This window comes from Gavialis gangeticus, unplaced genomic scaffold (genome assembly GCF_001723915.1).
Source record: "Gavialis gangeticus isolate Ggan-Ray unplaced genomic scaffold, GavGan_comp1, whole genome shotgun sequence".
Taxonomy (NCBI): domain Eukaryota; kingdom Metazoa; phylum Chordata; order Crocodylia; family Gavialidae; genus Gavialis; species Gavialis gangeticus.
In genome coordinates this window covers 18,594,473-18,606,027 of record NW_017729011.1, presented here as the reverse complement: position 1 = coordinate 18,606,027, position 11,555 = coordinate 18,594,473, and the positions used below count along the sequence as shown (strand labels likewise).

At 47.8% G+C, this 11,555-nt stretch overlaps 3 protein-coding genes across 4 annotated transcripts in view; 1 reads left to right on the top strand and 2 right to left on the bottom strand.

The window, feature by feature from the left end:
- Positions 1-287, bottom strand: part of SURF2 (surfeit 2) — a 5,581-nt gene extending 5,294 nt beyond the window's left edge. Inside the window, exon 1 of one of the 2 annotated variants that reach the window (XM_019510747.1) lies at positions 170-287. In XM_019510747.1, the coding sequence (XP_019366292.1) occupies positions 170-253 (84 nt within the window). In that variant the 5' untranslated portion in view covers positions 254-287. The remainder of the gene's footprint in view (positions 1-169) is intronic. The other variant, XM_019510746.1, reaches the window with a different exon arrangement.
- Positions 288-349: 62 nt separating this feature from the next.
- LOC109293000 (surfeit locus protein 1) lies at positions 350-5,587 on the top strand. The gene is made up of 9 exons (XM_019510738.1): positions 350-427; positions 665-743; positions 1,373-1,500; positions 1,854-1,936; positions 2,650-2,841; positions 3,180-3,252; positions 3,970-4,132; positions 4,650-4,731; positions 4,982-5,587. Exons 1-9 carry the CDS (start codon positions 368-370, stop codon positions 5,046-5,048), a joined length of 927 nt encoding a protein of 308 aa, XP_019366283.1. The 5' UTR covers positions 350-367; the 3' UTR covers positions 5,049-5,587.
- Positions 5,588-5,912: 325 nt separating this feature from the next.
- The window catches only part of RPL7A (ribosomal protein L7a), a 5,931-nt gene continuing 288 nt past the window's right edge, over positions 5,913-11,555 (bottom strand). The window contains exons 2-8 of the mRNA XM_019510739.1: positions 11,230-11,350; positions 10,577-10,726; positions 9,175-9,315; positions 8,678-8,757; positions 7,391-7,521; positions 6,595-6,664; positions 5,913-6,080 (exon numbers count right to left, since the gene is read on the bottom strand). Of these exons, the coding sequence (XP_019366284.1) occupies positions 5,976-6,080; positions 6,595-6,664; positions 7,391-7,521; positions 8,678-8,757; positions 9,175-9,315; positions 10,577-10,726; positions 11,230-11,350 (798 nt within the window). The 3' untranslated portion in view covers positions 5,913-5,975. The remainder of the gene's footprint in view (positions 6,081-6,594; positions 6,665-7,390; positions 7,522-8,677; positions 8,758-9,174; positions 9,316-10,576; positions 10,727-11,229; positions 11,351-11,555) is intronic.

Genomic DNA, 11,555 nt, shown 5'->3' with positions numbered 1-11,555 from the left:
CCACTTGGCCCCCTGCCCCAGCTGAGACTCCCCCGCGCGTGCCGCCCCCCCCCACCGACACCCACCCGCGCGTCAGCCCCTCACTGACACTCACCCGCGCGTGCTGCCCTCCCCCCGCCGACACCCACCCGCGCTCCTCCCTCGCGTGGAGACCCTCCCCTAGCCTCACCCGGGTCTCCCCGCCCGGCCCCAGCGGGCGCAGCGCCGGGTGCCGCTGCAAGAAGCGCCGCACATCTTGCGGCAGCGTGCACATGGCTTCACAGCCCTGCCCCCCGCCCACCGGAAGTGCCTGCGACAGCCGGAACCATAGAGATGCGCGACTACAAGTGCACCCCACTTCCGGCGGAAGCGGAAGTGGTAGCTGACAATGGCAGCGGGCGGGGGGCGCTACTTCGGGAGGTTGTTGCAGCTCTGGGGCCGGGCCCAGGTGAGAGGACAGTACCCGGGCGGGTGCGGGACGGGGGGAGGGCAGGGAGGAAGCCGTCGTCATTCCTCGGGTTATCGTTGTAGCAGAGTCTCTACAGGATGGTCATTCAGACAACATCCAACGCGCCCCTTTCCCTAGCAGATAACATCTTCCGAAGCCGCCCTGACCACCCTGATCGCTTGAGACTCAAGTACGCAAAGCAGAGGAATGACACGGCATTTCTTTTATTTTATTTAGATACCAAATGGTTCGGTCAGGACGTTTTTTGCATATCCTCGTACGAAAGCACGGTCCGGTTTGGTACAGGGATCTAAAGGTAAGGAAAAATGTCATCTTTCCTTCAGGTACGATGCTCAGTTGCCATCTTGTTCCAGCGGGCAATGTTTGATGCAGCTTTCTCTACCTGTGCTGCTTGCCAATAGCATTTAACATGAGAGGGAAAAAGGGGGAAAGCTTGTGCTTTGGCAGTTATGTAAAATCATTGGAGATGTGTAGGGGGTGCACGTACACCCCTGAGATCAGCTGTGCACCCCCTGGAAGCGCCAGCCAGGCAGTTGGCCAATGGGGGATCCCCCCTTCCCCTCCCCCATCGGCAATCTGGTGCCCCCTAGACTTGGGAGGCACCACTCGCTCATGTGTAAAATGCATTAGAATTCATTGAAATGAAATGGAAGGTTCCATAAATAGAGATCTTTTACGCTTGTCAAAGGATGCTGAGATTTATTTATAATGTCTGAAGACTTAAGCCTCCAATACAGTATCACCATGTAGAGCAGATAATGCAACTAAAATATCTTACTTAAAGGAATTGGAGAATTTTAGAACCAAGTCAGTAGCATAGTAGCTGGGAAGGTTGGTGAATATCAGTTCCTGACAATGCAAACCCTGCAGGGATGTAGGCTGGTTTCTCTTACAGTAACTGTTTCTAATTTGAATTCACTCCAGACATTTGTTTGAGACTCTGGAGACCAAAAAGTGGCACAGCAGATGCCATCGAATCTGGAGAGGATGTTGTGTTCAGGTGGGGCCTTTTACTGATCCCTGTGACATCGTTTTGCCTTGGCACATGGCAGGTAAATGAAAATGTTTCACTCTTTAGAAATCAAAGTACGCGCATGGGTGTCAGTTGAGAACTGCCTCTGATAGCCAGAGGGACTTATCCATGCCAAAATAAAAATTATTCTGTGTTGGTTAGTATCTTTAATTTGGGCTGTTTTAACGAGTCGAAGCAATTCTTTTGATGGAAAATTTTAATTTTCCTTTCCATCCCCACAAGGAAATAGGTATTTCAATTTTCATGTCTTGAATTATCCTGTTAAAGACCAGTGTGATCCCAGCGTTAAGGAAAACATGAATTTTGTTTTCAAGCTTGCAAGAAGTTATTAGCAGCAGCCTCCATGGTGATGCCATTGCTGTGTGTTCCCAGGTCCAGCGCCGGAAGTGGAAGTTGAAACTGATTGCAGACCTCGAGTCAAGAGTTGGATCAGAGCCTGTTCCTCTGCCTTTAAAGTAAGCGTAGAAGCTGGGTTTACACTTGATGATTCATGCAGCATCAGCAGTCTACTAGGAATCTGAAACATGGTCCTTGCCCTGAGGAACTTGCACGCTAATAGACAACATATAAATGGATGGGAGCAGCAAGCAGTGTAGACAAACTAGAAAGAAAAACATGGTGGTTCATCTTATTTTAAACATGAGCCATGAATGCTTCCTTGGAAAGCATTGTGTGCTACCAAAAATTCATGTGGTACAAAAAGCCATGTGGACAGACAGGGTCCTTGCACTGTTCAGACAAATCTGAGGCATAGAACAAGTGCATATGGCCATCCAGTATCGAGTGTCAAGGTTCAAGGCTCAGGAAGGGAAGGAGAATTACTGCTGACTTGGCCTCCACATGCTGTGTCTAACAAAAAAAGGCCCTTCCCAGCTGGTGGTGTGTTCTGCTGGTGACACAGGAATTACACCTGGGTATACCCAGGATGCTAACAACTCATGCTATTCACTAGTGCGCTGCTAAACTAGTCAGCTGCTTAACTCATTGGGGATTTTGTTTCTCTGTCTGCTACTGCTGATCCTTTTTTTTTTTTCTGCAGTTGATTTGCCAGTTGTCCATTTGGGAATAACAAGGCAGAGGGGACCCCATAATTCCACTAAAGGTTTAACTATCTGGCTCTGGTGGCCCAGAGACTGATCTCATCCCAGTGCGTCTTGTTCCCTTACAGTCCTGCAGAGCTGAAGGAGCTGGAGTACAGGTCTGTCAAGGTTCGAGGGTATTTTGATCACTCCAAGGAGCTCTACATTATGCCACGTTCACGGGTCGATCCTGAGCGAGAGGCCAGAGAAGCCGGACAACTGACGTCCAAGCCGGACAATGGAGCAAACGTCATTACTCCCTTCTACTGCACAGACCTCGGGTATGTTCAGCTACTAGCTGGGGGTCTTTAGGCTTATGCAGGGCTGCAGCAGGCACTTTTTCTTCCCTGCAGCAGCTGAATTGCAAGTGTCAGGTTAGTTCAAAGGAAAGCAGTGATGTATACAAGAGAAAAAAAAAAGCCCCTCAGATAATCTACTCAGTTGGTAACCCTTGACTTCCAAGTGAGTTTAAAACCCATTTTAATTTGCTTTCTATTGCCTGGAAAGTGGTTTTCAAACACGTAGATCACTAATCTTTTTGGCATGTAGTTTCACAGTGATGAGAGTTCTCTTGCTAACAAACTTATTTTTCTCTCTACATTCTTACTTGTACCTGCAGTGTCACAATCCTAGTGAATCGAGGCTTTGTCCCCAAAAAGAAGTTGAAACCAGAGACCAGACTGAAAGGACAGGTAAGAGGAAACAGTTAGATCTCTTACCCACTACCCTGGAAGCAACTGTTAATATGCCAACTGAGGCACTAGACCAGGGGTGACGGGAGCCACATCCTCCACCAAACTTCAAGGGGTGGGAAGAGGTGCTGAGCGACATGCTGCTGCAGCACCAAGCTACTCTGGCTTTCTCCATGAGGAGCACACCCTAGGGTAAGCGGTGCGACTGCAGCCCGGCAGGAGAGGAGGGTAGGCTTAGGGCCTTCTCTCTTCAGGGAAAGCCAAAGTGGCTGGAGGTGCTGGACTGCACTGTTGCCTGGAGCTGCCTCAGAGAGAAGTGGGCAGGGCTTCAGCCAATTTCTGGAGAGTCACAAGTACCATGATGGTGAGCCGCATACGGCTCATGAACCGTGGTTTGGCCACCCCTGCACTAGACAGTACAACAGCAGGTACCCTACTATTCATCATCATAGTATTTTGCACTTCTCTAACCCAGTGGGTTTCCGCCAGCTTGCCTGAACGTGATGTTCATAAAGACAAGGACCTGAGGTGCCCATCTGTCTGCTGATGCAAGCTCCCAACTCTTTCACTTGGAGTTGGACTTAAAGAGCACTGCCTTTCTCCCACGCAGCAGTAGCATTAGCTGTTGTGGATGGGGCTCAGCTAGCCCCAGGCCTCTTCTTATTGCCATGATGTGTAATTCACAAACTACTTGGAGCTGCTCTTTCCCCTTCTTAGGTCACAGATGAAATAGACCTTGTTGGGGTTGTAAGACTGTCAGAAACCCGGAGGCCTTTTGTGCCAGAGAACAACATAGAAAGAAACCACTGGCATTACCGGGACCTGGAGGCCATGGCAAAGGTGACAGGGGCCGAACCCATCTTCATCGATGCAGATTTCTGTAAGTCGCCAAGAAGCTTTCTTCTTGTTTGCAGTTTGGCCCACTTTGTGGGCCTGTTCCCTTTTAAACTGGTATCTCTTGCCCTGAAGCTAGGAAAGTGGCAGAAGCTACTGGTCTTACTTCTGTTAGTCCACATTTAGGACGAACAGGCTAAGATGAAAGCACGGTTTTGTTGAGGCCATTCGATCTGCCTCAGGCATACAAAAACATGAGTCTAGCATAGTAATTGCATTTGATTTTTATTTCTCCTATTTTGCTAGGACCGGCTTTCACCTGTGGAATTACAGCTCAGGAGGGCTGTTACATGAACTATATGTAACTGCTAAAGCCAAAAAGAGCAGCTTTTTAGCCATCATTTACCTTGTAACGGCCAGTACAGTACCTTTTGTGAATAGCCTGTGAACCTTTGGGGTCAGCCAAAGAAAGGTATGCAAGTGGAAAGCTTGCATTTGTTTCATTCAGAATAAAACTAGAGGCACCGGTGCCTATTCATTGGGTTGTTCCTTTGTTCCTACAGGGAGCACAGTCCCAGGGGGGCCTGTTGGAGGTCAGACAAGGGTGAGCTTGAGAAATGAACACATGCAGTATATTGTTACCTGGTAAGTACCTCTGCTTCATGTGTTGACATGGAAGTAACAGTACTGGCCTGACTCTGGCTTTCTACTCAGACTTCCTGTTTGGCCTTTACTCTTCTAGCTGTAAAACAAGTGCTGAATACCACTGCTCCTCAATACAAACCATATTGTAAATATTAGCCCAGCAGCTTCCCTCTATATGGCAGTGTTATAAGCAACTCAAATCTCATCTGGCTAATAGGGCATTCACTCTCTCATCCCTTCTTTCTTACAGGTATGGTTTGTGTGCTGCAACATCCTATCTGTGGTATAGGAAGTTCATACAGAAGATCCCTTTCTGAAGGGAAGGGCCAGATGTTTCACTCTTCAAGAAAAGACACAGGCTCAAGCGCTTGGGAGACCCACATAGAAGAAACTGGTGTAGCACTGGAAGAAGCAGCTTGCTATACAGCTGTGCACACCAATGCATCTCCAGTGAGGAGATAAGCAAGAGATACCCACTGCCATACAGGCAATTTCAGGGAACCTGGCCTTAGCTTGAAGACATAAAATCTTGAATAGTTTTGTGAGCTGTTTGTTCTTTAAGCCCAACTTCAAGTAAAAGAGTTGGCAACTTCCATATGCTTTTACCTTTCAAGTCAGAGACAGCTATTACTGGTAAAATATTAAGTTTTGATCATTTATTGCCTTGCACATTTTCTTAGGGGATTTTTCTTGGCTTGTTTACTACTGTCACTACCGATTGAGGAAGTATTTCATCTAATCACAGCTAATGTAATGGTGAAGTGGAAGCAGGCTACCTCATCATGAAATATCAGCACAAAAGTCATTAATTTTTGAAGGGGATTATTTAAACAGTGCGCAGTGAAATGACAAAAAATAAAGAGGGTTTATGGTAAATTCTAATCACTCCTTGCATGGAATCTTGAATTTAGGATTAAGTTATCCAGGCATCCTACAAAAAAAGAAATATATGTTTCTCTCAAGTAGTTCCAACTTGTGGAGGATCAACTTTAAATAGAATAATTACTACATCCTACCTAACCCCAACTGACTGCTCATTTTAAAAAGATAAAAGCAATGAATTTAACCCTTGTCCATCCTACAGCAAAGAACTCTCAGAGCTGTTCCAGTATGTGCAAATCTAGGAGCCAAAATGACTCCCTTTCTTGTCCAAAGCTCCTGTGAGGACAGACAGACAGAGCTGAAACTTGGTTTTGAATTTTATTTTTATGTACAGAAAGCACAAAAGTAAGTCCAGTACATTTTTAACCCAGCTTGGTAGCCAACTCTTTAGCCTTGGCTTTCTCCAGCTTGGCAATACGAGCCACTGATTTGGGCCCCAGAACATTGCCACCCCAGTGGCGACGGATCTGGAGGGAAAGAAACGGGAATAAATTAGATGACTTAATTGTAATCCCTCTCGCACACAATACTCTGTCCCACAATTTCAAAATTCTAGTATTAGTTTCTCCTTCAAGAATCACAGGACTCGCTCATTTGATAGCTAACATTCAGAAGTTTAGTTCCTTCACAAGAATTATGAGACACTGATATCACTAGAAATAGCCCAGTTAGTTTCCTCCAAGACTAGAGAATTAAAAGACATGACTAAGAGTTAAGCAAGGTCTCTTACAGTTCCAGTTAGGGGCCTGGGTCCTTGCAAATCCTCGGAGAGGACAGGGAGGTTCAAGTGCAGACAGATTTAGCAAGTGTACCCTTTAGCAGATTTACCCTTCAGTCCCTTCAGACTGGACCTTTATCTCTAAATTTTGATTAGACCAGAAGTGCAATTTTCACCTGTTCTAATCACTGCCCAGTGAAACCATCAACATGGAAGCTCAAGGTGCTACAAAACAGAAGTACCATTGGCACCAAGTGTCTTACCTCATCGTATCTGTCATTGTAGTTGGTCTTGACAGCCTCCACCAACTTGGCTAGAGCACCTTTATCCTCCCTGTTGACCACATTAAAGCGTTAGTTCCTTTTGAACACTCGTGTAAACACCACTTCCCAATGAACCTTTTGTCTCAGGGTTAAAAAGCTCTTAATGCCACATGATTTTTCAGGTGAAGAAATTCTATGTACATCATTGACAAAAGGTTCACATAGCATTCAGCATCACTGCAGTACCTCCAGCACTTTTATCATTTTCCAAATGATAATTTAGTGCAGTTTGACCACAAATAAGTTTTGAATCAGTTAGGCAGAGAACCTAGGAGAGTGATGCTTTATACCAATCTAGTCCCACACCCTCTAAGGGGCACTCTGATCCCTTTGCCCTGCTCAGTCTGTTGTTCTTCCTACTTCCTACCCCATCTGCCACTGTGCTGCCTGTCTCCATCCCAACCTGCCATCTGTCACACAGGCTGTCCGTGTTACTTGTTGCACACATGCCGCAAGCTGACCACTCCGGCTCTATACCAAGACTGGTAAGTGACAAATCAATTTGTATTCTCCAGATTACATGCTCCACAGCAAAATCACATACAATTCTCTTAGCTACACCCTCTTTAAGTGTGACTGGATTTAGTGTTCGAAACCAATTCCTAGTTTCAAGATTGTTTTACTTTTACTTTTTTTTTTACTCCCCCAATAACTGTGGATGGGAATGTATTAGTTACCTTTCTCTACACTGTTTCTAACTTGAAATTCCTATTTTAAAATGTACAAGCACACTTACGGGTTCACTTGTGTGAAGGCGACACAGGTGCATGTCTTCCTATGGACCAGTCGTCCCAGTCTAGCTTTGCCCTTGATGATGCAGTAGGGAACCCCCATCTTGCGACACAAGGCAGGCAGGAATACTACCAACTGGACAGAAAGACTGCTAAGAATGTGCCATGCAAGAAATCAAATCATAAAATATAACAGATTCAGGGCTTTGGCAGTTGCTCAGGGTTAAAAAGCTCGTATAGTTTGCTCTTCACGGTGCAAGTTTCAGGTGAAGAAATTCATACATCATTGCAAAAGGCCAAGCCCCAATATATATATTTTTTTTAGAGACACTAACTTCAAAATAATACTTTATACAAATACCAGCCATGCCTGTTAACACAGCAACAGGAACATAAAACTTGAAAATGCTAGACTTGTCAATAGTAGTAAAGTACAATATTAGTTACAAACATTCTGAAACGCATTCAGCCAAGCCAGACTCTAGCCTGGGGGTGGGCAATTACTTTGGACAGAGGACCACTTACCGTTTTGGCAAGTTGTTGAGGGCCACATGGGTAGCCCCACCCCTTGACAGGTGCCCCACCCCATGGTCACCATCTTGGGACCAATGTCCCAGGGCCAGCACTGAGGGGGCCCAAAGTGGGGCGCAGGCTAGCAGGGATCTGTGGAGCTGGGCTGGGCTGCACCAGCAGGGAGAAAGGGGAGCTAGTCCAGCTCCACAGAGCCCCTATACCCCTGCCACCCTGCTCGCATTGGTGCAGGCCCCATGCTCCCGCTGGCTCCCCACCCACTCACTCCCAATGCCCTCCAGCCCCCAGTACAGGCTGGGGGCAGCGTGCAGTCCTGATTCCCTGCTCGCCAGCAGGGAACAAGCTGGTGCTGAGAAAAGCAGCCCCTCTTGTGGCCGGTGCTCCCTGCTGCAGCTGCTCCCAGGCCACACGGGGCTGTCCTAAGCAGGCACAGGCAAGCCTCACGCAGGCTGCAAGTGGCCGCTCCCCACCCCCATGCTCAGCACCAGCTTGTAACCCGCCCCCGCTGCCAGCCTGGGCCCCACTGTGCAGCAGAGACAGCAATGGTAAATGCTGCCCAGCACGGCAAGCGGGGCAGGGGGGCCATAGCTGCTGCCACCGCATGCAGCCCCAACAGGCAAGCCCAGAGTTGGCATAGGGCCAGGCAGGCCAACCAGATTCAACATAGCCATGCTGTGACCAACCTACCACAGTACCCGCAACAATGTGTATTCCATACAAGATTATTCTTTGAACCAAGGTCTAGATCTCCTGCTACATACCTCAACGGGGTCCACATCATGAGCAATCACTACCAACTGAGCTTTCTTGTTCTCTACCAGGGTGGTGACTGTGTTGACACCTGTAAATCAATCATTTACAAAGTAAAAAATTCCATGTATTGTACGTTTTTAACTGCTGATAAAAGCCTTATACTGCTTGCCTTTTAAGAGGCTGAATGGGGATACCATGTTCCAGCTTACAAAGAAGAGATTTTTGACTAGTGTTCCTTGCTGTAACCTGTTCTTACAGACAATAATTCTAGCTAATGAGGGATGTAATATGGACAATCTGCTATCGCTCAGGGTTAAAAAGCTCGTATAATTTGATCTTCACTTTGATTTCAGGTGAAGAAATTCATACATCACAGCAACAGCTTGTCCAAGCCAACAGTGAAGAAAGCAAAGCAGGCTTTTTTCAGTTTACAGCTATGGCTTCAAAAGAAGTCTATCATCTCATCCAGACAGACACCAAGGCAAGTTAAGAGAGAAGAAGTTACCAGCTCTGAGAACAGGTGGCCTCTTTGTAGGAGCATCCCCCTTCCCTGCAGCCTTCTGCTCAGCCCGAGCCAGCAGCCTCTGCTTCTTCTCCTGCTTTGTCTCCGGTCTGTATTTGTGGGCCAGTTTCAGAAGCTGCGTAGCTGAAAGATGGGCCAAATACAATTTGTAAAGTCCAGGCTGTGACTTTCATTCTCTCTTCCCCTGACCCCAAGTGACTTTTGTGCATCAGCGATCTTGGTGGTTAGTAGTCATCATTAGTGCTCAGATAGCAAATATTGAGCATCATTTGCACAGTCAGTTTAGTTTTACTCTTACCAGAGCAAGTGAACTCGGATATATACCAAGCTTCACATCAGCCCATCATCTATTATGTATTTTCCAAGCCCCCCTGCTCTGCTAATACCAGAGACCTATTCTTAAAGCATCAGGCCAATCCCCTCTTTCAAAAGAAGCTACAGTTTAGTGTTATTATAAGGATCCCTCTCCTTCTAATAGGCAGCATACTGAACAGCAGCCCCAAAGAGAACTGGCTATTCGATCCAACTCGCGTTGAAAGTTCCTCCAGTTACATCACATGCCCTTAAACATCATTTGCTTGCACATGGAGTTGCAGACTTCTAGACTCTGCAAACCCCTTTACCAGGCTGGATTAACACACCTACTAGAAATAACAGTCACAAGCTGGCAGAGGGTAAATTCAAATTAGACATCAGGAGGTGCGACTTCACTGTCAGGGCGGCTAGGATCTAGAACCGACTTCCAAGTGAAGCAGTGCTGGCTCCTACCCTGGGGGTCTTTAAGACAAGGCTTGACAATCACCTTGCTGGGGTCACTGTACTCTTTCCCGCCATGGCAGGGGGTTGGACTTGATGATCTGCTCAGGTCCCTTCCGACCCTACTAACTATATGAAACCTACTGCTCTCCCTAAATGGCTTTCTTTCTCCAGAACTCAAGAGACTACAGATCTACCATGATGCAACTCAGGCTATGCTTTGGATCAGGACCCATCCTATCCTGCAGGACCTGTGGCCGCAGGGGACCCTGCAGCCAAGGGGCTGCACCCTGTTTGCTCCTTGCTGCCTGTGCTACGTTTAAATGGCTCGATGCAGGCAGGAAGCCCCTTCCCAGCCAAGCAGGGGAGAAGTTCCCTGCTCCACTCTTACCCCAGTGAGGGAACCCAGACATCCCCAACACATGCTGCCTCCACCCTGTGCCCGCCCCCCCGCAGTACAGCCCACATGTGCGCAGCCTGGCCCCAGCTTTTATTTCAATGAGTTTATACTACAATTACCCGCAATTTTGATTTTCTCATGGGTCGGGGGGCCCCAAAAATTCTGGACCAGGCCTGCTTTGGATGTCTAGTGACCAGGGTCACAACACAATTGGATCTGCTCTTTTACCTGTCTGACGGTCCAGCGCCTGGGTGAACTGGTTAATGGCAGGGGGCACCTTCAACCGCTTGTAAAGGATGGACCTCTGGCGCTGGAGTCGGATGTAGCGGGGCCATTTCACAAACCGCGTCAAGTCACGCTTGGGCTGGATATCTTGTCCTGAAACAAACAACAGCAGTTGTGAACTACTCCAAAGCCAGGCAAGCTGCAGTCACCCCGAAGCAGAACAAGTGAGTGTGCATCAGCGATCTTGGTGGTTTATCTGCATCAGCATTATCATTCAGATAGCAAATATTCGTTTGCATCATTTGCACACAGAATGAGTCTCCCTCGAGTAAGTCAGGCATAGGCATATAAAGAAGGCACTTCTGTGGGATTAGCTTATTAAGAAAACGATTTTTATTTCAGCCAATCCCAATGCCTCTAAAGTAACAAACCCGTTACATGCTTTGAAACGCAAGGAAAGCAAGCATTTACTTTTTCACCCCTCTACAAAAATCAGCCAACAGGAGTAAAACTAAGCTACGATTTATTTTGCTTCTACCAATTTAGTCCAGACTGCTTTCCCACACACATCTGACGTCGAATATCCCTCTGGGACACCTAGTCGAATACAGGAACAAACACCAACAGACCCAAGCCCCCGGCGCCCTGTTACTCACCAATGCCAAAGTTTTTAGGCCTCTTCTCAAAGAGAGGGTTGACCACCTTCTTGGCCTCCTGCTTCTTGACCACGGCAGGGGCCGGGGCCACCTTCTTGCCCTTCGCCTTCTTTCCTTTCGGCTGCAAAGTAAGAGACGGCCCTCCCATAGCACGCCAGGCACGAGCCCGTGGTGCCCACCCACTCCTCGAGCGGACCTGGATTGCACCCCTCTACCCCGAGCTGGGGACTGGCCCCCTTGGGGCTGCGGCCTGCCCCAAGCGACCCGGGCGGGGGCAGGGTGCGGGGCCTGCTCCATAACAACCCCCGTGAGACGCCCCCCCCCCC